We start from the raw sequence: 25,548 nt of genomic DNA on the forward strand, positions 1-25,548 counted from the left end.
ACTCTGTGGTAATTGCTCGAGGTCTACTACAAGTTTAGTTCGAGCACCCCAGATGCAGCTGCTACCGTTTGCGCGGGCCGTTGACCGTCTTCGCGAGATGAGGGAAAGTTTAAGATTTCGGATTTTTCTGGATATCCTGGGAGCTGGGCGAGTACGAACATGGTGTGAGTGTATTTCCGCGATGCGCCACCTCGTCTAAATTTACGTTTTTATGTTTGCGCCAAAAATGGAAAAATTCCAAAATCGAGCGTCCCACTATGGCTCCCTGGTAGCGTCCCAGGGTGGTGATCATTTTTAGTTCCGGGACCCCCAACCCAACTCGCACCGTTTCCGCAGGCCGTTGGAGTTTACGTTGTATGGAAGTTGGAAACGGGGGCCCGGAGCCACTCGAACGGGGCACCGATCAATTCGCCGGCTCGAACAGAGCACGTGTGCCAAATTTGGGACGTAAGGATTCATAAACGGCGATTTTGGCAAAGTACGGCGGCCATCTTGTTTTCGCGAAAATCCCCATTTTTCCACCACCCCTGGTAATCGCCACCAGTTCCGAGCATTTTTTGTTCAGACACCCCCCCTCCAGGTATCACCGTTTTTGCGCACCTCCAGGGGTCCACTTGGTTTTCGAAGATGATCGAGATCGCTATATTTTTCCGGTGGTCACTCGCCGCACCTCTATACGATCACGTCGAAATCCCCCCAACTTTCCACGTAGTTTCCGAGAAACCCGATGTCAGTCAGTCAGTGAGTGAGTGGTAGTGTAGCTTTATATATATATGACTAGCTGGTGCGTTGTGCGCGGGCTGCAAGCAGCCCGCGAGCCCCTTTTGCCCCTGGGTTGAAGCAATAGGGCAGTCATTTGAAAATATATTCGAATTTTCTGTCCATTTGTTACATCTGCTAACAGCGATTCTACAGTCAGTCGTTAAGGCTTATAAATTCCCCATTCAAGTATTTTCCACTCCGGGAGGCTGTCCACCTTCGAGGGAGTGTAGTGCGCGGGCTGCAAGCAGCCCGCGAGCCCCTTTTGCCCCTGGGTTGAAGCAATAGGGCAGTCATTTGAAAATATATTCGAATTTTCTGTCCATTTGTTACATCTGCTAACAGCGATTCTACAGTCAGTCGTTAATGTTTATAAATTCCCCATTCAAGTATTTTCCACTCCGGGAGGCTGTCCACCTTCGAGGGAGTGTAGTGCGCGGGCTGCAAGCAGCCCGCGAGCCCCTTTTGCCCCTGGGTTGAAGCAATAGGGCAGTCATTTGAAAATATATTCGAATTTTCTGTCCATTTGTGACATCTGCTAACAGCGATTCTACAGCCAGTCGTTGTTAATGCTTATAAATTCCCCATTCAAGTATTTTCCACTCCGGGAGGCTGTCCACCTTCGAGGGAGCGTAGTGCGCGGGCTGCAAGCAGCCCGCGAAGCATCCCAGGGCAGAAATCTTCAGTCATTTGAAAATGCATTCGAATTTCCTTTCCATTTGTAACATCTGTTAACAGCGATTCTACAGTCAGTCGAAACTGCTTATAAATTACTTATTCAAATATTGTTAAATTTTTGAAACGTCTTATCGATAGCGGGCAGTGACTTTTCATAATAAACTGTTCAAGAGTTAACCTAACACGCTCGTCGCTTCGCTCCTCGCTACCTATTTGAATATTTAGGCCGGCCGCTGCCGCGACTCGCTCGCTTCGCTCGCTTGCCTCGTGCGATAGGTAGTTCAAAGTTAACCTAACACGCTCGTCGCTTCGCTCCTCGCTACCTATTTGAATATTTAGGCTTTTCATAATAAACTGTTCAAGAGTTAACCTAACACGCTCGTCGCTTCGCTCCTCGCTACCTATTTGAATATTTAGGCCGGCCGCTGCCGCGACTCGCTCGCTTCGCTCGCTTGCCTCGTGCGATAGGTAGTTCAAAGTTAACCTAACACGCTCGTCGCTTCGCTCCTCGCTACCTATTTGAATATTTAGGCTGGCCGCTGCCGTGACTCGCTCGCTTCGCTCGCATGGCTCGTGTGGTAGTTCAAAAGTTAACCTTACACGCTCGTCGCTTCGCTCCTCGCTACCTAAACTGCTTATAAATTACTTATTCAAATATTGGTAAAAATTTTTAAACGTCTTATCGATAGCGGGCAGTGACTTTTCATAATAAACTGTTCAAGAGTTAACCTAACACGCTCGTCGCTTCGCTCCTCGCTACCTATTTGTATATTTAGGCCGGCGGCTGCCGCAACTCGCTCGCTTCGCTCGCTTGGCTCGTGCGGTAGGTAGTTCATAAGTTAACCTAACACGCTCGTCGCTTCGCTCCTCGCTACCTATTTGAATATTTAGGCCGGCCGTTGACGCGACTCGCTCGCTTCGCTCGCTTGGCTCGTGCGGTAAGTAGTTCAAAAGTTAACCTAACACGCTCGTCGCTTCGCTCCTCGCTACCTATTTGAATATTTATGCTGGCCGCTGCCGTGACTCGCTCGCTTCGCTTGCTTGGCTCGTGCGGTAGGTAGTTCAAAAGTTAATAAATATTTTCTACTCCGGGAGGCTGTCAACCCTCGAAGTTGCGCGGTGCGCGGGCAGCAAGCAGCCCGCGGTGCCGTCTTTTGCTGATGCTATTCAATTACCCTTCCTACTATGGAAATTTCCATACAAAATTTTCGAAAAATAAAAATTTCGCTTTTTAGCAAAAACTTTTATGTGCCTAGAAGCGGACCAAGTTTTTGAACATTTTTTACTTCGGCAACCCCGACCTAAGTGCCACCAGTTCAGAGAGCCGTTGAATTTCGTGATGTATGGAAAATGGAAACCGGGGGTCGGAGAGAAATTCTGAGTATGCAGTTTTGTAAATCTAGCCGATTAGAGCACAGAAGTCAATTTTCAGACCGATCGTAGAGTAATCGGCGCCACCATCTTGCCTCGAAAAATCGGCCATTTTTGAAAAAATATATTACGTCCAATTTGAAATTTCTCGATTGCCCTGGTAGCACCCCATCTTCCTGATCATTTTTTAGTTCTACACCCCCCACCTATCTTGCGCCGTTTCAGAGAGCCGTCCAATTTCACGTTGTATGAAACTTGGAAACCAGCGGTGGAAACTCGATAATGAGTATGCCATCTTAATGTGCGGCTCGATTAAAGCCCCTGTGCCAAGTTTCAGCGCAATCGGATCAGCGATGGCCATTTTAGCATTTGTATGGCGGCGGCCATTTTTTCCGCCATTTTGAATTTTTTTCACTATCTGTGGTAATTGCTCGAGGTCTACTCCAAGTTTAGTTCGAGCACCCCAGATGCAGCTGCTACCGTTTGCGCGGGCCGTTGACCGTCTTCGAGAGATGAGGGAAAGTTTAAGATTTCGGATTTTTCTGGATATCCTGGGAGCTGGGCGAGTACGAATGCGTCATTGGTGTATTTCTCCATTGCACCACCTCGTCTAAATTTACATTTTTATGTTTGCGCCAAAAATGGAAAAATTCCAAAATCGAGCGTCCCACTTTGGCTCCCTGGTAGCGTCCCAGGGTGGTGATCATTTTTAGTTCCGGGACTCCCCACCCAACTCGTACCGTTTCCGCGGGCTGTTGGATTTTACGTTGTATGAAAGTTGGAAACCGGGGCCCGGAGCCACTCGAACGGGGTACCGATCGATTCGCCGGCTCGAACAGAGCACGTGTGCCAAATTTGAGACGTAAGGATTCATAAACGGCGATTTTGGCAAAGTACGGCGGCCATCTTGTTTTCGCGAAAATCCCCATTTTTCCACCACCCCTGGTAATCGCCACCAGTTCCGAGCATTTTTTGTTCAGACACCCCCCCTCCAGGTACCACCGTTTTTGCGCACCTCCAGGGGTCCACTTGGTTTTCGGAGATGATCGAGATCGCTATATTTTTCCGGTGGTCACTGGGAGCACCTCTACACTATCACGTCAAAATCCCCCCAACTTTCTCCGTAGTTTCCGAGAAACCCGATGTCAGTCAGTCAGTGAGTGAGTGGTAGTGTAGCTTTATATATATATGATGATGACTAGCTGGTGCGTTGTGCGCGGGCTGCAAGCAGCCCGCGAGCCCCTTTTGCCCCTGGGTTGAAGCAATAGGGCAGTCATTAGAAAATGTGTTAGAATTCCCAGTCCATTTGTAATTTTCTGCTAACAGCGATTCCACAGTCAATCGGAAGTGCTTATAAATTCCCAATTCAAATATTTTCTATTCTGGAATGCTGTCGACCTTCGAGGGTGCGTGGTGCGCGGGCTGCAAGCAGCCCGCGAGCCCCTTTTGCCCCTGAGTTGAAGCAATAGGGCAGTCATTTGAAAATGCATTCGAATTTCCTGTCCATTTGTTACATCTGCTAACAGCGATTCTACAGTCAGTCGGTAATGCTTATAAATTCCCCATTCAAGTATTCTCCACTCCGGGAGGCTGTCCACCTTCGAGGGTGCGTGGTGCGCGGGCTGCAAGCAGCCCGCGAAGCATCCCAGGGCAGAAATCTTCAGTCATTTGAAAATGCGTTAAAATTCCCCGTCAATTTGCTTTTATCTGCTAACAGCGATTCCACAGTCAATCGGAAGTGCTTATAAATTCCCCATTCAAATATTTTCTATACCGGGGGGCTATCCACCATCGAGGGTGCGTGGTGCGCGAGCTGCAAGCAGCTCGCGGCTCATCCCAGGGCAGAAATCTTCAGTCATTTGAAAATGCATTCGAATTTTCTGTCCATTTGTTACATCTGCTAACAGCGATTCTACAGTCAGTCGGTAATGATTAGAAATTCCCCATTCAAGTATTTTCCACTCCGGGAGGCTGTCCACTTTCGAAGGTGCAGGTGCGTCTCATCCCGGGGCAGAAATTTTCAGTCAATTGAAAATGCATTCGAATTTCCTGTCCATTTGTTACTATATGCTAACAGAGATTCTACAATCTACCTACAGTCAATGATGAAAAATCATTGATTCCCGATGAAAAATACACTAAAAAGTATTAAATAAAAAATAACTACGTTAAAAAAACCGACTTCAAAAACGGAAAAGTAAAAAATAAAAACGATTTAATATACCTACTTAATTACTACATAATATTTAGTTGTGCTATTTACCTTACTTGCAACTCAAGAACTACATTATTCGCAATACAAAAATACGCTATTTTCAATACAAAAACAGAGAGTAGTGTGCTACTATTGGTGTAAGTCCTACGCTTATAAAGCGTGAACGATTGGCTTATTCACTCAATAAAATATTTATTTATTTATTTAAAAGACATCACATGCCATTACAGGACAATGCCCAATGCGACAGAGATACAATTTTATAAAACAAAAAAAAACTTAACTAAATTAAAATAACATACATAAATTAACAAAGAAATATAAGCTTTGAATAACTTCTTAACAAAAACAGATTAACTGTACTATCACCCTTGCGAATTCAGTTTAATATGTGTGAAGATGTATAAAACATATTGAAAACTTCAGTCTTTTTAGTACCGTCGATTAAAATCAAATTCATTATGCATTAAAATTCCCCGTCAATTTGTTATTATCTGCTAACAGCGATTCCGCAGTCAATCGGAAGTGCTTATAAATTTCTCATTCAAATATTTTCTATTCCGGGGGGCTGTCCACCTTCGAGGGTGAGTGGTGCGCGAGCTGCAAGCAGCTCGCGGCTCATCCCAGGGCAGAAATCTTCAGTCATTTGAAAATGCATTCGAATTTCCTTTCCATTTGTAACATCTGCTAACAGCGATTCTACAGTCAGTCGAAACTGCTTATAAATTACTTAATCAAATGTTGTTAAATTTTTGAAACGTCTTATCGATAGCGGGCAGTGACTTTTCATAATAAACTGTTCAAGAGTTAACCTAACACGCTCGTCGCTTCGCTCCTCGCTACCTATGTATTTGAATATTTAGGCCGGCCGCTGCCGCGACTCGCTCGCTTCGCTCGCTTGGCTCGTGCGATAGGTAGTTCAAAAGTTAACCAAACACGCTCGTCGCTTCGCTCCTCGCTACCTATTTGAATATTTAGGCCGGCCGCTGCCGTGACTCGCTCGCTTCGCTCGCATGGCTCGTGCGGTAGTTCAAAAGTTAACCTTACACGCTCGTCGCTTCGCTCCTCGCTACCTAAACTGCTTATAAATTACTTATTATTTAAATATTGGTAAAATTTTTGAAACGTCTTATCGATAGCGGGCAGTGACTTTTCATAATAAACTGTTCAAGAGTTAACCTAACACGCTCGTCGCTTCGCTCCTCGCTACCTATTTGAATATTTAGGCCGGCCGCTGCCGCAACTCGCTCGCTTCGCTCGCTTGGCTCGTGCGATAGGTAGTTCATAAGTTAACCTAACACGCTCGTCGCTTCGCTCCTCGCTACCTATTTGAATATTTAGGCCGGCCGCTGCCGCAACTCGCTCGCTTCGCTCGCTTGGCTCGTGCGATAGGTAGTTCATAAGTTAACCTAACACGCTCGTCGCTTCGCTCCTCGCTACCTATTTGAATATTTAGGCCGGCCGTTGACGCGACTCGCTCGCTTCGCTCGCTTGGCTCGTGCGGTAAGTAGTTCAAAAGTTAACCTAACACGCTCGTCGCTTCGCTCCTCGCTACCTATTTGAATATTTACGCTGGCCGCTGCCGTGACTCGCTCGTTTCGCTCGCTTGGCTCGTGCGGTAGTTCCAAAGTTAATAAATATTTTCTACTCCGGGAGGCTGTCAACCCTCGAAGTAGCGCGGTGCGCGGGCAGCAAGCAGCCCGCGGCGCCGTCTTTTGCCGTTGCTCTTCAATCACCCTTCCTACTATGGAAATTTCCATACAAAATTTTCGAAAAAAAAAATTCGCTTTTTTACCAAAAATTTTTACATGTCTGGAAGCGGACCAGGTTTTGAAGCATTTTTTACTTCGACGACCCCAACCTACCTGCCACCGGTTCAGAGAGCCGTTGAATTTCGTGATGTATGGAAAATGGAAACCAGGGGTCGGAGAGAGATTCTGAGTATGCAGTTTTGTGAATATGGCCGATAAGAGCACAAAAGTCAATTTTTAGACCCATCGTAAAGTAACCGGCGCCACCATCTTGCTTTGAAAAATTGGCCATTTTTTGAAAAAAAATTACGTCCAATTTGAAATTTCTCGATTGCCCTGGTAGCACCCCATCTTCTTGATCATTTTTTAGTTTTACACCCCCCACCTATCTTGCGCCGTTTCGGAGAGCCGTCGAATTTCGCGTTGTATGAAACTCGGAAACCAGCTATGGAAACTCGATTATGAGTATGCCAACTTAATATGCGGCTCGATTAAAGCCCCTGTGCCAAGTTTCAGCGCAATCGGACCAGCGATGGCCGTTTTAGAATTTGTATGGCGGCGGCCATTTTTTCCGCCATTTTGAATTTTTTTCACTATCTGTGGTAATTGCTCGAGGTCTACTCCAAGTTTAGTTCGAGCACCCCAGATGTAGCTGCTACCGTTTGCGCGGGCCGTTGACCGTCTTCGAGAGATGAGGGAAAGTTTAAGATTTCGGATTTTTCTGGATATCCTGGGAGCTGGGCGAGTACGAATGCATCATTGGTGTATTTCTCCATTGCACCACCTCGTCTAAATTTACGTTTTTATGTTTTCGCCAAAAATGGAAAAATTCCAAAATCGAGCGTCCCACTGTAGCTCCCTGGTAGCGTCCCAGGGTGGTGATCATTTTTAGTTCCGACACCCCCCACCCAACTCGCACCGTTTCCGCGGGCCGTTGGATTTCGCGTTGTATGAAAGTTGGAAACTGGGGCCCGGAGCCACTCCAACGGGGCACCGATCGATTCGCCGGCTCGAACAGAGCACGTGTGCCAAATTTGGGACGTAAGGATTCATAAACGGCGATTTTGGCAAAGTACGGCGGCCATCTTGTTTTCGCGAAAATCCCCATTTTTCCACCTCCCCTGGTAATCGCCACCAGTTCCGAGCATTTTTTGTTCAGACACCCCCCCTCCAGGTGGCACCGTTTCTGCGCACCTCCAGGGGTCCACTCTCTTGTCCAGGGTGTTGGAGATGTCAATATTTTTCCGGTGGTCACTGGGAGCACCTCTACACGATCACGTCAAAATCCCCCCAACTTTCCCCGTAGTTTCCGAGAAACCCGATGTCAGTCAGTCAGTGAGTGAGTGGTAGTGTAGCTTTATATATATATGACTAGCTGGTGCGTTGTGCGCGGGCTGCAAGCAGCCCGCGAGCCCCTTTTGCCCCTGGGTTGAAGCAATAGGGCAGTCATTAGAAAATGTGTTAGAATTCCCAGTCCATTTGTAATTTTCTGCTAACAGCGATTCCACAGTCAGTCGGTAATGCTTATAAATTCCCCATTCAAGTATTTTCCACTCCGGGAGGCTGTCCACCTTCGAGGGAGCGTAGTGCGCGGGCTGCAAGCAGCCCGCGAAGCATCCCAGGACAGAAATCTTCAGTCATTTGAAAATGCATTAAAATTCCCCGTCAATTTGCTAATCTGCAAACAGCGATTCCACAGTTAATCAGAAGTGCTTATAAATTTCAAATTCAAATATTTTATATTCCGGGGGGCGGTTCACCTTCGAGGGTGCGTGGTGCGCGAGCTGCAAGCAGCTCGCGGCTCATCCCAGGCCAGAAATCTTCAGTCATTTTAAAATGCATTCGAATTTCCTTTCCAATTGTAACATCTGCTAACAGCGATTCTACAGTCAGTCGAAACTGCTTATAAATTCCCCATTCAAATATTTTCTATTCCGGGGGTATCCACCATCGAGGGTGCGTGGTACGCGTGCTGCAAGCAGCCCGCGGTACATCCCAGGGACAAAAATCTTCAGTCATTTGAAAATGCGTTAAAATTCCCTGTCAATTTGTTATTATCTGCTAACAGCGATTCCACAGTCAATCGAAGTGCTTATAAATTCCCCATTCAAATATTTTCTATTCCGGGGGGCTGTCCACCTTCGAGGACGCGCGGTGCGCGAGCTGCAAGCAGCTCGCGGCTCATCCCAGAGCAGAAATCTTCAGTCATTTGAAAATGCATTCGAATTTCCTGTCCATTTGTTACATCTGCTAACAGCGATTCTACAGTCAGTCGAAACTGCTTATAAATTACTTATTCAAATATTGGTTAAATTTTTGAAACGTGATCCCGAATTTTATTTTTTTGATGTGTCTAATCAATAGCGGTAACTTTTCATAATAAACTGTTCAAGACAATAAATGTGTGAAGATGTATAATACATATTGAAAACTTCAAGTCATCATTAGTAGCGTCGTTTAAAATCAAATTCATTATGCTTTCGGCACTAAAAATATCTAAGTGAAAGCCATAGCACTAAAGTCAAAGGGTGTATCGAATAAGATATCGTTACACTATAAAAATAACTACTTTAAAAAAACCGACTTCAAAAACGGAAAAGTAAAAAATAATTAATTAGTTACTACATATTATTTAGTTGTGTTATTCACTATATAGGTTTGAAGTCGGTGCCAAGCATAAGCACTTATTAAACTACGCTATTTTTTGATACAAGAACTACGATTATTTCGATACAAGAACTACCTACTTGCAATTCAATTACATTATTCGCAATACAAAAAATTGGCTATTTTCGATACAAAAACTACACTAATCTTGGTGTAAGTCCTACGCTTATAAAGCGTGAACGATTGGCTCATTCACTCAATAAATGTGTGAAGATGAATATATTATTACGTATTGAAAACTTCAGTCTTTTTAGTAGCTTCGTTTAAAATCAAAATCATTATGTTTTCGGCACTAAAAATAAGAACCTACTTTTCCGTTTTTGAAGTCGGTTTTTTTAACGTAGTTTTAATAGTTTTTAACCTACGTAGTTTTTTTGTTTGAGTGGGAATCGCCCTAAAGTCGCTTCTGTTCAAGAGTTTACTTAACACGCTCGTCGCTTAATCGCTCCTCGCTACCTATTTGAATATTTACGCCGGCCGCTGACGTGACTTGCTCGCTTCGCTCGCTTGGCTAGTGCAGTAGTTCAAAAGTTAACCTAACTCGCTCGTCGCTTCGCTCCTCGCTACTTCTTTGAATATTTACGCCGGCCGCTGACGTGACTTGCTCGCTTCGCTCGCTTGGCTAGTGCAGTAGTTCAAAAGTTAACCTAACTCGCTCGTCGCTTCGCTCCTCGCTCTTTCTTTCAATATTTACGCCGGCTGCTGACGTGACTTGCTCGCTTCGCTCGCTTGGCTAGTGCAGTAGTTCAAAAGTTAACCTAACTCGCTCGTCGCTTCGCTCCTCACTCTTTCTTTCAATATTTACGCCGGCTGCTGACGTGACTTGCTCGCTTCGCTCGCTTGGCTAGTGCAGTAGTTCAAAAGTTAACCTAACTCGCTCGTCGCTTCGCTCCTCGCTCTTTCTTTCAATTTTTACGCCGGCCGCTGACGTGACTTGCTCGCTTCGCTCGCTTGGCTAGTGCAGTAGTTCAAAAGTTAACCTAACTCGCTCGTCGCTCGCTCCTCGCTCTTTCTTTCAATATTTACGCCGGCTGCTGACGTGACTTGCTCGCTTCGCTCGCTTGGCTAGTGCAGTAGTTCAAAAGTTAACCTAACTCGGTCGTCGCTTCGCTCCTCGCTCTTTCTTTCAATTTTTACGCCGGCCGCTGACGTGACTTGCTCGCTTCGCTCGCTTGGCTAGTGCAGTAGTTCAAAAGTTAACCTAACACGCTCGTCGCTTCGCTCCTCGCTACCTATTTAAATATTTACGCCAGCCGCTGCCGTGATTCGCTCGCTTGGCTCGTGCGGTAGTTCAAAAGTTAATAAATATTTATTACTCCGGGAGGCTGTCGACCTTCGAGGTTGCGCGGTGCGCGAGCAGCAAGCAGCCCGCGGCGCCGTCTTTTGCCGTTGCTATTCAATTACCCTTCCTACTATGGAAATTTCCATACAAAATTTTCGAAAAAAAAAAATTTCGCTTTTTACCAAATATTTTTACATGCCTGGAAGCGGACCAGGTTTTGAAGCATTTTTTACTTCGGCGACCCCGCCCTACCTGCCACCGGTTCAGAGAGCCGTTGAATTTCGTGATGTATGGAAAATGGAAACCGAGGGTCGGAGAGAAATTCTGAGTATGCAGTTTTGTAAATATGGCCGATTAGAGCACAGAAGTCAATTTTCAGACCGATCGTAAAGTAACCGGCGCCACCAACTTGCTTTGAAAAATTGGCCATTTTTGAAAAAAAAATTGCGTCCAATTTGAAATTTCTCGATTGCCCTGGGAGCGCCCCATCTTCCTGATCAATTTTTAGTTCTACACCCCCCGGCTATCTAGTGCCGTTTTGGAGAGCCGTCGAATTTCGCGTTGTATGAAACTCGGAAACCAGCGATGGAAACTCGATTATGAGTATGCCATCTCAATGTGCGGCTCGACTAAAGCCCCTGTGCCAAGTTTCAGCGCGATCGGACCAGAGATGACCATTTTAGAATTTGTATGGCGGCGGCCATTTTTTCCGCCATTTTGATTTTTTTTCACTATCTGTGGTAATTGCTCGAGGTCTACTACAAGTTTAGTTCGAGCACCCCAGATGTATCTGCTACCGTTTGCGCGGGCCGTTGACCGTCTTCGAGAGATGAGGGAAAGTTTAAGATTTCGGATTTTTCTGGATATCCTGGGAGCTGGGCGAGTACGAATGCGTCATTAGTGTATTTCTCCATTGCACCACCTCGTCTAAATTTACGTTTTTATGTTTGCGCCAAAAATGGAAAAATTCCAAAATCGAGCGTCCCACTATGGCTCCCTGGTAGCGTCCCAGGGTGGTGATCATTTTTAGTTCGGGGACCCCCCACCCATCTCACACCGTTTCCGCGGGCCGTTGGATTTTACGTTGTATGGAAGTTGGAAACGGGGGCCCGGAGCCACTCGAACGGGGCACCGATCGATTCGCCGGCTCGAACAGAGCACGTGTGCCAAATTTGAGATGTAAGGATTCATAAACGGCGATTTTAGCAAAGTACGGCGGCCATCTTGTTTTCGCGAAAATCCCCATTTTCCCACCACCCCTGGTAATCGCCACCAGTTCTGAGCATTTTTTGTTCAGACACCCCCCCTCCAGGTGGCACCGTTTTTGCGCACCTCCAGGGGTCCACTCTCTTGTCCAGGGTGTTGGAGATGTCAATATTTTTCCGGTGGTCACTCGGCGCACCTCTACACGATCACGTCGAAATCCCCCCCACTTTCCACGTAGTTTCCGAGAAACCCGATGTCAGTGAGTCAGTGAGTCAGTGGTAGTGTAGCTTTATATATTATAATATTATCAATTTTCTTATAATGATGATCTGTGATGATGATGATGCATCATCTAGACTAGATAGGTATATCTACGATGATACATTTAAGTTGTGATGCTACTAACATTACAGTGCAACTCGATCATCAAATAAGTCTAATTTTCCATAACTGGTGAAGAGAGCACTACCTCCTCATATTCAATTTCAAGGAACTTTTACTTCGGAGTAAAAGACACGTCTTCAAATTTCTATTACAGATTTGAAAATAATTTTAATTACTTAACTTAGATATGTGTTATATCGACGACACAGTTTACAATATGTGGGGCATGACAGAAGCAAGACTGAGTTTTCCTTGTCAGCTAGGATATTCCTCGTCTTTCGGGTTCTATTTAGACCTGTTTCTTGGAATTAAATTGATAATTATTATAAAATACGTATTGATAATAATTAACGTCTATCCAAAATAAACCTAAAGTAACCTTTTATCACCGCATGGGTCACTGCGATAAGGCCTACAATTATTTCATACACATCAGTCGCTGCAACCCGTTCGTGGTACTCACACGAAATGGATCCCAAAATATTCCTTATTCTGTGCTTCATTCCCGCTATACTCTCACAATGTACCGTGGAGAGAGCTGAGCCTCAGTTAAAACGCGCGATCTATGACTTTTCAATAGATCTATTAACAAGAATATCCCAAGAAAAGGAGAACCATTTCGTAGCTTCAACTCTGTCTCCGTGGACGCTATTATCATGTTTGTCTCTAGGAGCAGCTGACAACACGCTAGCTGAACTGAAACAGGTGCTCAAACTACATTATCAAAAATGTTTCAACAACAAATACTTGGAAATCGTCAACAGGATCACATCCAATTCGGACCCTGATGTCACGGTGGAAAGAAGTGCTATTATGTTTGCGGATGAAGGACTACCTATTAACGATGCGTTTAAAAACAGAATAGCCAGCACCGGTGTTAGTGACATTGAAGTTATTTCGCTAGGGTACGCTGATGCCGCTGCAGCCACTATAAATGATTACGTAAGCCGAGCAACACATAATGCAGTCGAAGACATGGTAAATCCAAGCGATTTGGAGGACGTTTACCTATTAATGATTGACGCTCTATACTTCAAAGGTGCTTGGGAAACACCATTCCTAGCAGAAGAAACAGAAATAAGCGCGTTTTACAATGAAAGAGGGATCCAAGTAGGAGACGTTAATTTGATGTTTGTGAACGGCATGTTTCATGAAAAGGCTGTCGATCAAATTAATGCTAATGTTCTTGAATTACCGTATGGCAGTAGCGGTAGATACTCTGCTCTATTTTTCGTTCCGTATCCCGAAGTTCCGCTATACTCTGTCATTGAGAAACTTAAGTTGATCACTCTAGCAACAATATTCAAACAGTTCGATGAGAAAGAAAGCGTGATGGTGCAGATACCACGGTTCAAAATTATGTCCGACTTGAGTAACATGCGGGAATTGTTAGCGGATATGGGATTAGAGTCGATATTTGCGAGTCAGCTAGCCCGCTTTCCTTATATATCTGACGTTAACCTATCTGTTTCTGAATTCTTCCAAAAGGCAAGTATAGAAGTCACCGAAGAAGGTACTACAGCGAGTGCGGCTACAGCTGCAGAGTTGGTTTCGAGGAGCTTCCCCAAGAAGTTTACAGCTAACAAGCCTTTCATGTTCATGATTGTTGATAAACAATATGATGTACCTTTGTTCGCTGGTGCCTACTCGAAACCGAGTGAATACTGAATAATTTAATATAACCAGAACAAACTAAATGTACTTATATATTTTTAATTATACTATTGTTATATTTACCTGTATTCATCAGCTCTGTAAAGTGTATAAAATTATAATTTTATATTGTTAAAAGCTATTTATTAAACAACGATTACTTTATTCATTTGTTTGTCAACTTTGAATTATATTGTCATGTTTATAACTAAGGATAAAGGTTGCCTGAATTGTATTTATGTCCGTTGATTGATTACGCTGATAGGCAATTAGACTGCAGATGGCGTTCATTTAATGAATACATCTGCCTGGAATCAAAATGCGTCGTTGCCTTGAGAGGTAAGAAGTGCAGCAGTAGTATTTGTATTCTCTTTGAAGTGCAGTTTCCTACAATAGGTATCACTTAGGTACATTTGAAACAGCCTTTAATTTTTTTCCGTTTCAAGGACACAGACTTTTTAGGAAGTGCTTCCTGTCCATCGGCAGCTGGTTGCTAGAGCAAATCCATTATAAAAAAATATTTAATTGAATAGAAAAAACTTGGAAGAGTAGGAATATCGTATTTGGATCAAATTTCGTGCAGATAACTGAGATCACAGAAGTCAGTGGGTACTTTGAATATCATATAAATGAGTGGGATATTTAGGGAAAAATCAATTTCAAACATTGCAAACTTATATGTTGACTTGTTACTGATAGCAAGTCTTATAAATAGAACAAAAAATTAATTGAGAAGTGCCTCCGGTATTTGAAGACAGATCATAACAATGTTGCGATTTACGCAACTTCGTCCTATTAAGTCGTCATAAGTAGTCTTTATGTAGTGTTAAGCGAATAAAAATCTCAAATCTCAAATACTTTATGAAAAAATAGAGAAAAAATTCATTTTTTGGGTAAATTCGGTTAGTTTTTGGGTAGGTTTTTGCCTAAGTTTTTTGCACTTTTGTGAAACATCCTAAAAGGTTCGTTAACTATCATGTATCTATGCAGATTTTCTTCAAATGATGTTGACACTTGACAGTGACAGTATGTCAACAATAATAAAATCAGATGTTGTATGATTTAATTAAAACTTGATTTAAACTTGCTATTTTTATTGAAATACGATTTATGTGTTCAATATTGTATGATTGCGAGTTATTCGGGATAAAAAATAAAATTACTAAACGTACCTATTGTGAAGTGCAAAAAGGTAATTTGGATAACTCTTTAATTCTCGTTCAGAAACCGTATTTCAAATAGTTAAGAAAAATTGTAAATAAAAACACATTATCTTTAAAGGATAATGATTAATGGTCTTACAGCTTAATTATACTTGTCCAAACAGATTATTAGCAATTGAGAGTGTACTGTGTAGCTTGTATCTAGTTCATGGAAAAAAGAGCTTTTTAAAAATGGAAATTTCCGCGAATCCTCAAATCAAGGCCATTGCTAACCCGTAAGTATTCTTTTAATATTTTACGAAATAAAAAACAATAAAAAACAGATTTAACAGGATTTAGAAGTTTTAATAATTGCTTGTTTGTCATGTGACCATTTAAGAAACTTAACAAGTTTGCCTTATCTATTCTCTAGTTGCGATAATATTAATAATTATTGGGGTTGACTTTAGAAACTTGCGGCACGAATTTCGGCGTGATTTTAATTTTTTTCGATCGATAATAATGCCCCGTATCATACATTAACGTCTTTTCGTGCGGAAACGTGTAATTACAGAGAAATCTTAATTTTAATTTTTGAGGTTATGTTCAAAATTGTTTGAGTTACATTGACAAAACTACCTACAAGAATTGTGTTTGAAGGAGATAACAAATGTCAAAATGTACATTAAAAACCATAGTTCCTTCATAGTTCATTCAAAAGCATGTTGGTGAGGGACAACAATTCATACGGATTATTGGCGAGTAGTATATGATTGGGGCAACATGGGTTTGTTCATAAAAAAGTTGATCACTCAGATCCAGACAACCCATTTGTTGCCCCTGATGGGACTCATACTCGAAGAATTGAGTCCCAGTGGCGTGTTGTAAAGAGATTTTTTAAAAAAAGATAACTATAACCACCCAAACTTCGATGATATTATTAAAGAATATAATATGTGGAGATGCTGATTGGAAAAAAATAAAATTGATCCATTCAATGCCCTTGTAAATTGTATCAAACATGTATAATTATTAAAAAAATGTTTTTTTTTATTGTATGTATATTGCACACAAATTGTTAGTAACAGAACCGAATCTGTCCACCCCGATTCCACGTGGTACTTGTCTGTCATACACTAGAGTGTATTTTTAAAGTCGGAGGCGCGGAGGAGCGTGGCGCCCGCGTGTGCTGAGGAGCAGGCAGAGTCAAGCGAGCCGGAGTGGCTGAGGCTGGTCGCCAAAGGCGACCAAAAAGCCGAAGCTACGAAGGCGAGTGAAGATTCCTGCCTGCAACGAGGTACACGGGGGCAAGCGCCACGTTCTGCAGCGCCGGAGCAGTCAAGAAAGCCCATAATCTTCAATAATCAATATATATCTAACTACATTTCACTACATAGTATTTAAAACAAAGTCGCTTTTTCTGTCCCTATTTCCCTTTGTATGCTTAAATCTTTAAAACTACGCAACGGATTTTGATGCGGTTTTTTTTAATAGATAGAGTGATTCAAGAGGAAGGTTTTAGTATATAATTTATTAGGTTTTAGACAAAGCGGGCGAAGCCGCGGGCGGTAAGCTACTATAAATATAAACTCAAAAAAAATTAAAAAAAAATAGAAGGGAGGGTTTCCGCACCCCCCCACTTCACAGGGAGTCTCCCCTTACCTCCCCCCTCCCTTTCCCTTCCCTCCCCCCCCTTAATTCGTGCCGCAAATTACTAAAGAAATACCAATTATTGTTCTTTAAATTCGGATTTCTTTGTTTTTCATTTTGATGGCTTATCAAGACATCAATTTAAAACTATAATATTACTGCACTTAATAATTACAAGAACACCTGTATTATTAATGCAATTAATACAAAATTAAAAGAGCTATTTTTTATGTACATTATTAATTTGAATTTGGAATAATAGAATTTTACAAAATTATTAAGATTGAATTTTGTAGAACCTTCTCAGCAATATGTATAAAAGTCACATGTATAAAAGTCAAGTTTGTGACTATAATAAATTTTTATTATTAGGTACATACCTATTATGAATATTTCATAGATGGAGATATTAAAAAAATTATTTGAGTATTAAAAGAACTTTACAGAAACTTTTTAATCCATTTGTTCCAATAATGTGATAATGTGAGACAGAAAAGTGGTTAATACTGTGTTACTTAAGTATAATATGTTCAATAACTTATTTATAAAAAGTTAAAAGTAATAATTATTTTTCAGAGTATTTGCTGATGCATCAAACAAATACACAATTTCTGCGGAACAGAAGAAGTTTTACGATGACCATGGGTTCTTGGTTATTAAGGGATTATTTGAATTTGATACTTTATATAATTACAAGTGAGTACAAGCTTAAATTATATAATATGTTAGAGTCTTTTAAGACACAAAATTATAAAACGAGGATAAATAATTATATTATTTACTAGTAGTCTGTACTTTGCCCATCTATCCATACTAATATTATAAATGCGAAAGTAACTCTGTCTGTCTGTTACTCAATCACGCCTAAAGTACTGAAACAATTTGCATGAAATTTGGTATTGAGATATTTTGACACCTGAGAAAGGACATAGGCTACTTTTTACCCCGGGAAATAGGATAGGTTTTATCCCGGAAATCCCACGGGAACGGGAACTATGCGGGTTTTTCTTTGGCTGCGCGGGCGAAGCTGCGGGTGGAAAGCTAGTATACTAATATTATAAAGAGGAATTATGTACTACGGACAAAGCCGGGGCGGACCGCTAGTTTTACATAATTTTATCTTGATTCTAGTATGAAAAACTCAATAAACCAAAAATTATTATAAGTGGAATAACTATGTTTTTCTATAGGTTGGAAATAGGTCGAAAATTATTTTTCACACACCTAACTGCTTAGAGTTTCTTAGCAAAATAAAGTTTGTAAGCTCCAATATATAGAGGAAAGATTTTATTGTTTTGTTGTTTGAATTGAATAGGCTCCGAAACTACTTGACTGATTAAAAAAATCCTTTATCATTAGAATCCTATATTATCCCCGATGAAGGTAGGCCATATTGTATGATATTTTTATTACGGGTCAACCCAGGCCGAGCCAAGCGGCTAGTTATCTTATAAATCATATGCTTTTTTATTAGTTTAATTCTCGAATATTGCTTCTTAAAATTATATTTATTTCAGGCGCCATTTCATACAAATGTGCAACGGAGTGGTAGATAGAGGGAATGCTACGCTAGTGAAGGAAGCTGTTTTAGCTAAAAAGGGATTAACAGGGGAGCAAGTTATTAATAAGGTAATATTTTATGTTAATATCAAATAAATATATTCTTTAATACTTCTAGAAGTTGAACAGTTTTTTCACTAGCTGTGCCCCGAGGTTTCACACGCATTGCTCCGCTCCTGTAGGTCTTAGGGTGATGATATATACCTATAACCTTCCTTGATAAATGGGCTATCTAACACTTAAAGAATTTTTCAAATCGGACCAATAGTTCCTGAGATTAGCGCGTTCAAACAAACTCTTCAGCTTTATAATATTATTATAGATTAGCAATTACACATAAAAATGTGATATAATTGATTTCAGTTTTTTTTTATTGGAAACAATGTTTATCGAAATAATATCGAATATGTTTGATGCAAAATAAATGCATCATCTTTCAAAATTCTCAGTTTTTGGCACTAGCAGAATAATCTCAGTTTTTATTTTTTTCATTTAAAAGTATTAAAATACACTTTTATATACTTTTTATTTATTATAAAAACAAACAAATAGTATATTTTTTCCTTCCCAGAGGTACAAATATTATTAAAAAAAATTATCTCAGCTTATGTTAAATATTTATAAGTTTGTACCTTGATACTTGAGAAAAACATTGTTTCAATAGAATAAACACTAAGATTAGTGCTTGACCTATAACCTCTCCCTCATTTTTGCCGCAAAATATTATCATCTATACCTATAATAAAATTGAAGTGTCTGTTTGTACTTTGTAATATTACAATAACCACATTTTACTGAATACAAATGGATATAGTATATATAGGTACATAAACCAAAATATGTAGCAATTTTACAATTTTTGTCTGTCTGTCTATTGTTCCGGCTAATCTCTAGAACAGCTGGACCGATTTTGACGAGACTTTCACTGACAGAGCCATTGTGAGTAGATGTAAAAGACGATTGTGTGTCTAGTTGTAATAGTCAATTGTGAGTCTAGTTGTATTGAGTGAGTGAGTCTAGTTGTATTGAGCGAGTGTGAGTCTAGTTGTAATCTGCCATTGTGAGTAGATGTAACAGACGATTGTGTGTCTAGTTGTAATAGTCGATTGTGAGTCTAGTTGTATTGAGCGAGTGAGTCTAGTTGTATTGAGCGAGTGTGAGTCTAGTTGTAATCTGCCATTGTGAGTAGATGTAACAGACGATTGTTAGTCTAGTTGTAATAGACAATTATGGGTCTAGTTGTAATGAGCAATAGTGAGTCTAGTTGTTCTGAGCTATGAGTATAGATTTTTTTAAGATAGACTAGTTGTATTATACGAATTTGAGTCTAGTAGTTTATTACAATACACATACTAATTACATCAGTCAGTATCGACATTCGAAATCGAAAATTTAACAATAATTCCAAAAGTTTTCAAACTTCGGTCAAGTGAATGGTTCATTGGGACGACAATAAATCTCGACTTTTTCACGACCATACAGCAAAAAATAATTTAATTGCAATTTTAACAATGTTCCGGACTGCAGACAAGGTTGCAAAATGAGATTTATTGTTGTCCCAATATACCATTCACTTGACCGAAGTTTGAAAACTTCTGAAATTATTGTGAATTGATTGTTTTGACTGACTGGAGTAAATATACTTATTGTTTATAACCAATACACTTCTTCTTCTTCTTCTTCTCTTAATTAATGGCTCCACCTAACCAATACACATTTAGGTACAAGAGATACACTACGACGACGTGTTCATGACATACACAGAACACCCGCGGCTTCTGCACGTGCTGTCGCAGTTCATTGGCGACAATATTACCGTTGTGAACAGCATGTTTATTAATAAACCGCCTGGCAGTGGGCAGCATCCACCGCATCAGGTAGGTTTTAACTTATTTATTTTTATTTATTTTATTTACATTCACATTTCATAAACAATTTACACATATAGTTAATATCATAAACTAATTTGAAAATCTTCTTATAATATAAAAATGAATCCCAAAATGTGTTGGTAAGCGCATAACTTGAGAACGGCTTAACCGATTTCGTTAATTCTTTTTTTATAATATTCCTTGAAGTTCGAGGATGGTTCTTATGTAGAGAAAACGTGAATATGTACCACGGGCGAAGCCGGGGCGGACCGCTAATGCAATAAAAATAGGAGGAACTACGGCATCTGTAGAGCTTTGTAGAATAAAATAAATTGATGGAAATAACTTTAAATGTGTTACTTTGTGTAGTATTTGCGATTCACCACAAAAAGTGTTTTGAACATTGAAAAAATTTTTGTTTATCTTGATATTTTGAGCTAGTTGAACAAAATTGTTGACGACTTAAAATAAAAATGAAATCAAATGCGTATACATTTTGAGTTAGATTTATTTTATACTCAAGATTTTGTCAGCATTTTTTTATTAATGTGATGCAAAATAATTAATTGAGGTTGTCGTTTATATCATTTTATATTTAAAATGAATGAAATAGTTTAATAGGAAATTATACTAAAAAAATCAATTTTATATTATAAAGTTTTATTAATTCATTAAAATTAAATTATTCGTTATTTATACCAATTTTAAATTTCAGGATCTATTCTACTTCCCATTCCGTCCAGCTGACAAAATCATAGCTTCATGGACGGCTGTAGATGACGTCACAAAAGAAAATGGCTGCCTTTATGTTATTCCTGGCTCGCATAAGAAAAATATTTTGTATCCTCATGGACATACTCAAGTAAATAAAGAACTATGTAGTAAGGGTTGAAAATCTTCTGTTGTTTGTGAAAATGGCGTTTAAATCCATACTTTATAGTATTATAAATGCGAAAGTAAATCCGTCTGTCTGTTACTCAATCACGCCTAAACTAGGTACTGAACCAATTTTCATGAAATTTGGTATGGAGATATTTTGTTATTAAAAATGAGGGTAGTTTTATTTAATTGTACCGTTTCCCGAAGCTACTTAGTTACTATGAAAGTTTTCAAATTCAAAACTGATCTTATATAAGTGTAGTTAAAAATATAAATTTTTGTACCTATTTGAATTTTAAAATTTTATAAACTACCCACAGAAAATAGTTTTTAACTAATTTTTTTTGGGTGTTTCACGCGTTTAATTGTGAAATGCAAACTTTTTTTACTACAATTTCTACTTCTTAAACTTTTTTAACTACAATTTACTTGTTTTAACAATTCGAACAATTAATATGCCTTAGCGAACCCTTAGAATATTTTTCTATCGTATTTTTAACGAACAAAATTTTTGTTGTTATCTTGATGGTATAGTCAATAAAAACCCAAGTGCACGTTTTACAAGAAAAACTTTATTAAGATGAAAAATATACGTGTTACACGAGCAATGTCCGCAGAGAAGAGGAAGTACAAAACAAAATGTTGCCATTACATAAAAAGTGACCACAGATTATTGAAGACGCAAATTTATTACAACAATTTTTATAATGTTTATTAATTACTAGCTGTTCCCCGCGGTTCCACCCGCATTGCTCCGCTCCTGTTGGTCGTAGCGTGATGATATATAGCCTTCCTCGATAAATGCTATCTAACATCGAAAGAATTTTTCAAATCGGACCAGTAGTTCCCGAGATTAGCGCGTTCAAACAAACAAACAATCAAACAAACTCTTCTGTTTTATAATATTAGTATAGATTATTCATTTTTCATACATTGCAGGGTGCAAACAAGCTATACCACGGTATTCTAGACGAATCCGTGTACGATACAAGCAAATTTTCCCACTTGGAGATGAGTCCCGGGGACACTGTATTCTTTCATCCGCTTATAGTTCACGGATCTGGGCCTAATGTTACCAAGGTATGTGTTTTTTTTTATAAAAAGGAGGGTTTTTTTCAATAGTTAATTAGTGTAGTTATTTCAAGATTGTCATAAAAAGGGGGTAGTTTTCTTTAATTTTTTTTACTAGACGCGACGTATTTTTTATGACTAGATGGACGGTAGTTTCTTTATTAAGATTGTCTGGTATTGGGAGGGTATTTTTTATATTTTTATACTTTGTAGGAGGTTTTTTATCAATTGGTGGAGGGTAGTTGAATATTTTTGTTTGTACAAGGAAAATCAATATTTTTTTGAACTCGCATTTATAATTAAGGTAAAATTAGCCCTGTTTGTCACGCTTTCACAGCCACATAACTGTAACAGTTTTTCATAATAAAAAGTCGCCTTTACAATACGGAGAATGCTTTTAGCCTCTTAAATATCTCCAAATACAAAAAGCATATAATAAAGTCGCTCCAACGAGACGTTAAAGAAAAAACAAAAAAAATACTAAAACTTTTGCATTTATAATATTTTACAGTATTTTTTATTAGGAATATAATATAACTAGCTTTCCGCCCGTGGCTTCGCCCGTTTCGTCTAAAACCTAATAAATTATATATTAAAACCTTCCTCTTGAATCACTCTATCTATTACAAAAAACCGCATCAAAATCCGTTGCGTAGTTTTAAAGATTTAAGCATACATAGGGACAGAAAAAGCGACTTTGTTTTATACTATGTAGTGATAAAATTATATTGTATCAAAAAACGCTACTTAGACTATTTGAAACAACAAATCTTTGTGTTTTTTATAATGAATAAAATAATGATTAATATATTGACATTGATAGTTTATCTATTTATTTATATTTTTATGTTTTTCAGGCATACCGCAAATCGATAACAGCCCACTACGCAAACAGTTCATGTTATTATATAGATGTTAAGAACTCAGTTCAAGAGCCCGTTGCTAAGGAAGTGGAAGCTGAAGCTAAGAGACGCGGGTTCGAACTTAGCTTTCAGGTTGGTATATTATATTACTAGCTTTCCGCCCGCGGCTTCGCCCGCGTTTTCAAAGAAAAACCCGCATAGTTCCCGTTCCCGTGGGATTTCCGGGACAAAACCTATCCTATGTGTTAATCCTAGTTACCCTCTATATGTCTGCTAAATTTTATTGTAATCGGTTCAGTAGTATTTGTGTGAAAGAGTAACAAACATACACCAAATCCTCACTAACTTTCGCATTTATAATATTAGTAGGATTAGTAACTAGCTTTCCACCGGTTTGTCTAATACCTAATCTATACTTAATATTATAAAGCTGAAGAGTTTGTTTGTTTGTTTGTTTGTTTGTTTGAACGCACTAATCTCGGGAACTACTGGTCCGATTTGAAAAATTCTTTCGGTGTTAGATAGCCCATTTATCGAGGAAGGCTATAGGCTATGTATTATCACGCTACGGGCAACAGGAGTGGAGCCACGGGGGTGAAACCGCGCGGAGCAGCTAGTAAATTATATACCTAACCTTCCTCTTGAATCATTCTATCTATTTTAAAAAACCGCATTAAAATCCGTTGCGTAGTTTTAAAGATTTACTCATACATAGAGACATAGGGACAAGAAAGCGACATTGTTTTATAATTTACTAGCTTACAGCCCGCAGCTTCGCCCGCTTTGTCTAAAACCTAATAAATTATATACTAAAACCTTCCTCTTGATTGTCTATCTATTAAAAAAAAACCGCATGAAAATCCGTTGCGTAGTTTTAAAGATTTAAGCATACAAAGGGACATAGGGACAGAGAAAGCGACTTTGTTTTATACTATGTAGTGATACTATACTATGTAGAGACAAATAGACAGTAATTAATTATAAAAACTTATAATACCTACTTTTTTTTACAGGACACATGGCGATTCAAGAGTAAGCAAGTACTTGGCGTTCGTTCCTCGCTATAATCCAGTTAAAAAGTAATAAAATAAAAAAGAGCGTGTGTGCCGAGCACACGTGTCAGAAGTGAAACTTCTTTTGAAGATTCAAAGATATCGAAATCGTCGCCTTCCTCCATGACGTGACGGTATTGCCATGACGCGACCTTGAAATTATACTCTCAAAGCGCCTAAAGAAGTTTCACATCAAAAATATACTATGTTGTTAAAAAAAATATGTGATGTTATATTTTTGTAATATTTTTATATTTACTTCACTTGGTGAAATGGTGTTAATTATTTTTTTTTTTAAGTGATGGGATTTTTTGATAAATTTGAAATTATATTTTACTCATTTTTTTATATATCTGGTTTTTGGTGTACTTTAATGATGATGACTGTGATACATTTGTATATTTTTTTATAATAAAAGTTTTAACCTAAAAGTTGTTTCATTGAAAAATTATAAAGTCAGTATTAACTACACTCCTTAAGCTAATTTTCATGAAAACATTAATTTTACATCGTTCCACAGAAATGTACTTAAAGAAATAAGTGAAAAGGTGAAAGTGTTTCAAACAACCTTTTCTGTCTAGAATGCATTTTTTTATGTTACCTACACAATTTTTTCTAAAAATAATAAAAACTAAAACATTTTGCACAAAGCAAACGAAGTGACGTGGGTTACCTGATAAGTTTACGTTAAATTTAATGCGAGTGAAGCCGAGCGCTCTAAAATTATGATCAAAAAGTTTGGAGAATTCAAAAGTGCACGACTCATAATGCTCATTGCTTAGTCGAAAAGAAGATTTTTGTTCTATTGAAAATGGTGATATTATTTATAATAAATATTATTTCAATTTATTTTTCCACCAATTTCCACTGTAGATCTACAGCTTATAAAAAATAATGCCCTCAAACTAATTAAATTTTACACAAATTATCGTTTTTTAACCGAAAAAAAGGGTTGATTCCATGTTGATTCACAGGAATTTAATTTCTTCTATTTCAAAAATTATTTCCCGTTTAATTTCTTGAATCAATGTTTACTAGTGCAGTGCTTGTATTATAATTGAATAAAAAAAAATATGTGGAAAAACCGATTAGATTAGGCGGTTTTGTATTTAACGAATATAATTTATATTCACAAAAATTAATGTTATTTCTTAGATCCACAAATATATTCCGCGTACTGTATAGGTAGTTGTTTTATGCATATTGTGCATTGTGCATATTCATTTTCAAGTGATCTGTTGAACATACTAAAATCCTCAATAGATGGCGTGAGGGTGTCTCTATTATATATAAACATATTATATATAAGTTATTAGACCGGACTCTCAGTGGAGTTTCGTTTGCAAAAATAGCGGACCTAAATCTGACTTCTGATATATATTGTATAGATCCCAGACATCCTATAGACAGATGTTGCCAACCAGTTTTGTGGTCCCCCTCCCCCCACCCCGGCAATTAAATATGGCATACAAAGAAAAAAATAAAAATTTCCAA

General features: G+C 39.2%; 2 protein-coding genes across 2 annotated transcripts; both read left to right on the top strand.

Annotated features, from left to right (window-relative positions):
• Positions 1-12,733: 12,733 nt before the first annotated feature.
• On the top strand, positions 12,734-14,131 carry LOC123703222 (serine protease inhibitor 77Ba-like). Its single transcript, XM_045651152.1, has one exon. The coding sequence runs from the start codon at positions 12,782-12,784 to the stop codon at positions 13,979-13,981; it is 1,200 nt and encodes a 399-aa protein (XP_045507108.1). The 5' UTR covers positions 12,734-12,781; the 3' UTR covers positions 13,982-14,131.
• Positions 14,132-14,985: 854 nt separating this feature from the next.
• On the top strand, positions 14,986-24,090 carry LOC123703223 (probable phytanoyl-CoA dioxygenase). Its single transcript, XM_045651153.1, has 8 exons — positions 14,986-15,404; positions 17,335-17,454; positions 18,276-18,387; positions 20,040-20,195; positions 20,905-21,051; positions 22,008-22,148; positions 22,997-23,134; positions 24,016-24,090. The coding sequence occupies exons 1-8, from the start codon at positions 15,259-15,261 to the stop codon at positions 24,067-24,069; spliced, it is 1,014 nt and encodes a 337-aa protein (XP_045507109.1). The 5' UTR covers positions 14,986-15,258; the 3' UTR covers positions 24,070-24,090.
• The last annotated feature ends 1,458 nt before the right edge of the window (positions 24,091-25,548 follow it).

Source organism: Colias croceus, chromosome 25 (assembly GCF_905220415.1).
Source record: "Colias croceus chromosome 25, ilColCroc2.1".
Taxonomy (NCBI): domain Eukaryota; kingdom Metazoa; phylum Arthropoda; class Insecta; order Lepidoptera; family Pieridae; genus Colias; species Colias croceus.

Bases quoted from the DNA above. Each gene is read 5' to 3' on its own strand.
- LOC123703222 (XM_045651152.1), top strand. From the start codon at position 12,782: ATGGATCCCAAAATATTCCTTATTCTGTGCTTCATTCCCGCTATACTC.
- LOC123703223 (XM_045651153.1), top strand. From the start codon at position 15,259: ATGGTCTTACAGCTTAATTATACTTGTCCAAACAGATTATTAGCAATT. The intron at 18,388-20,039 runs GTAATATTTTAT...ATACACATTTAG, and splicing joins GGGAGCAAGTTATTAATAAG to GTACAAGAGATACACTACGA. The intron at 20,196-20,904 runs GTAGGTTTTAAC...TTTAAATTTCAG, and splicing joins GGCAGCATCCACCGCATCAG to GATCTATTCTACTTCCCATT.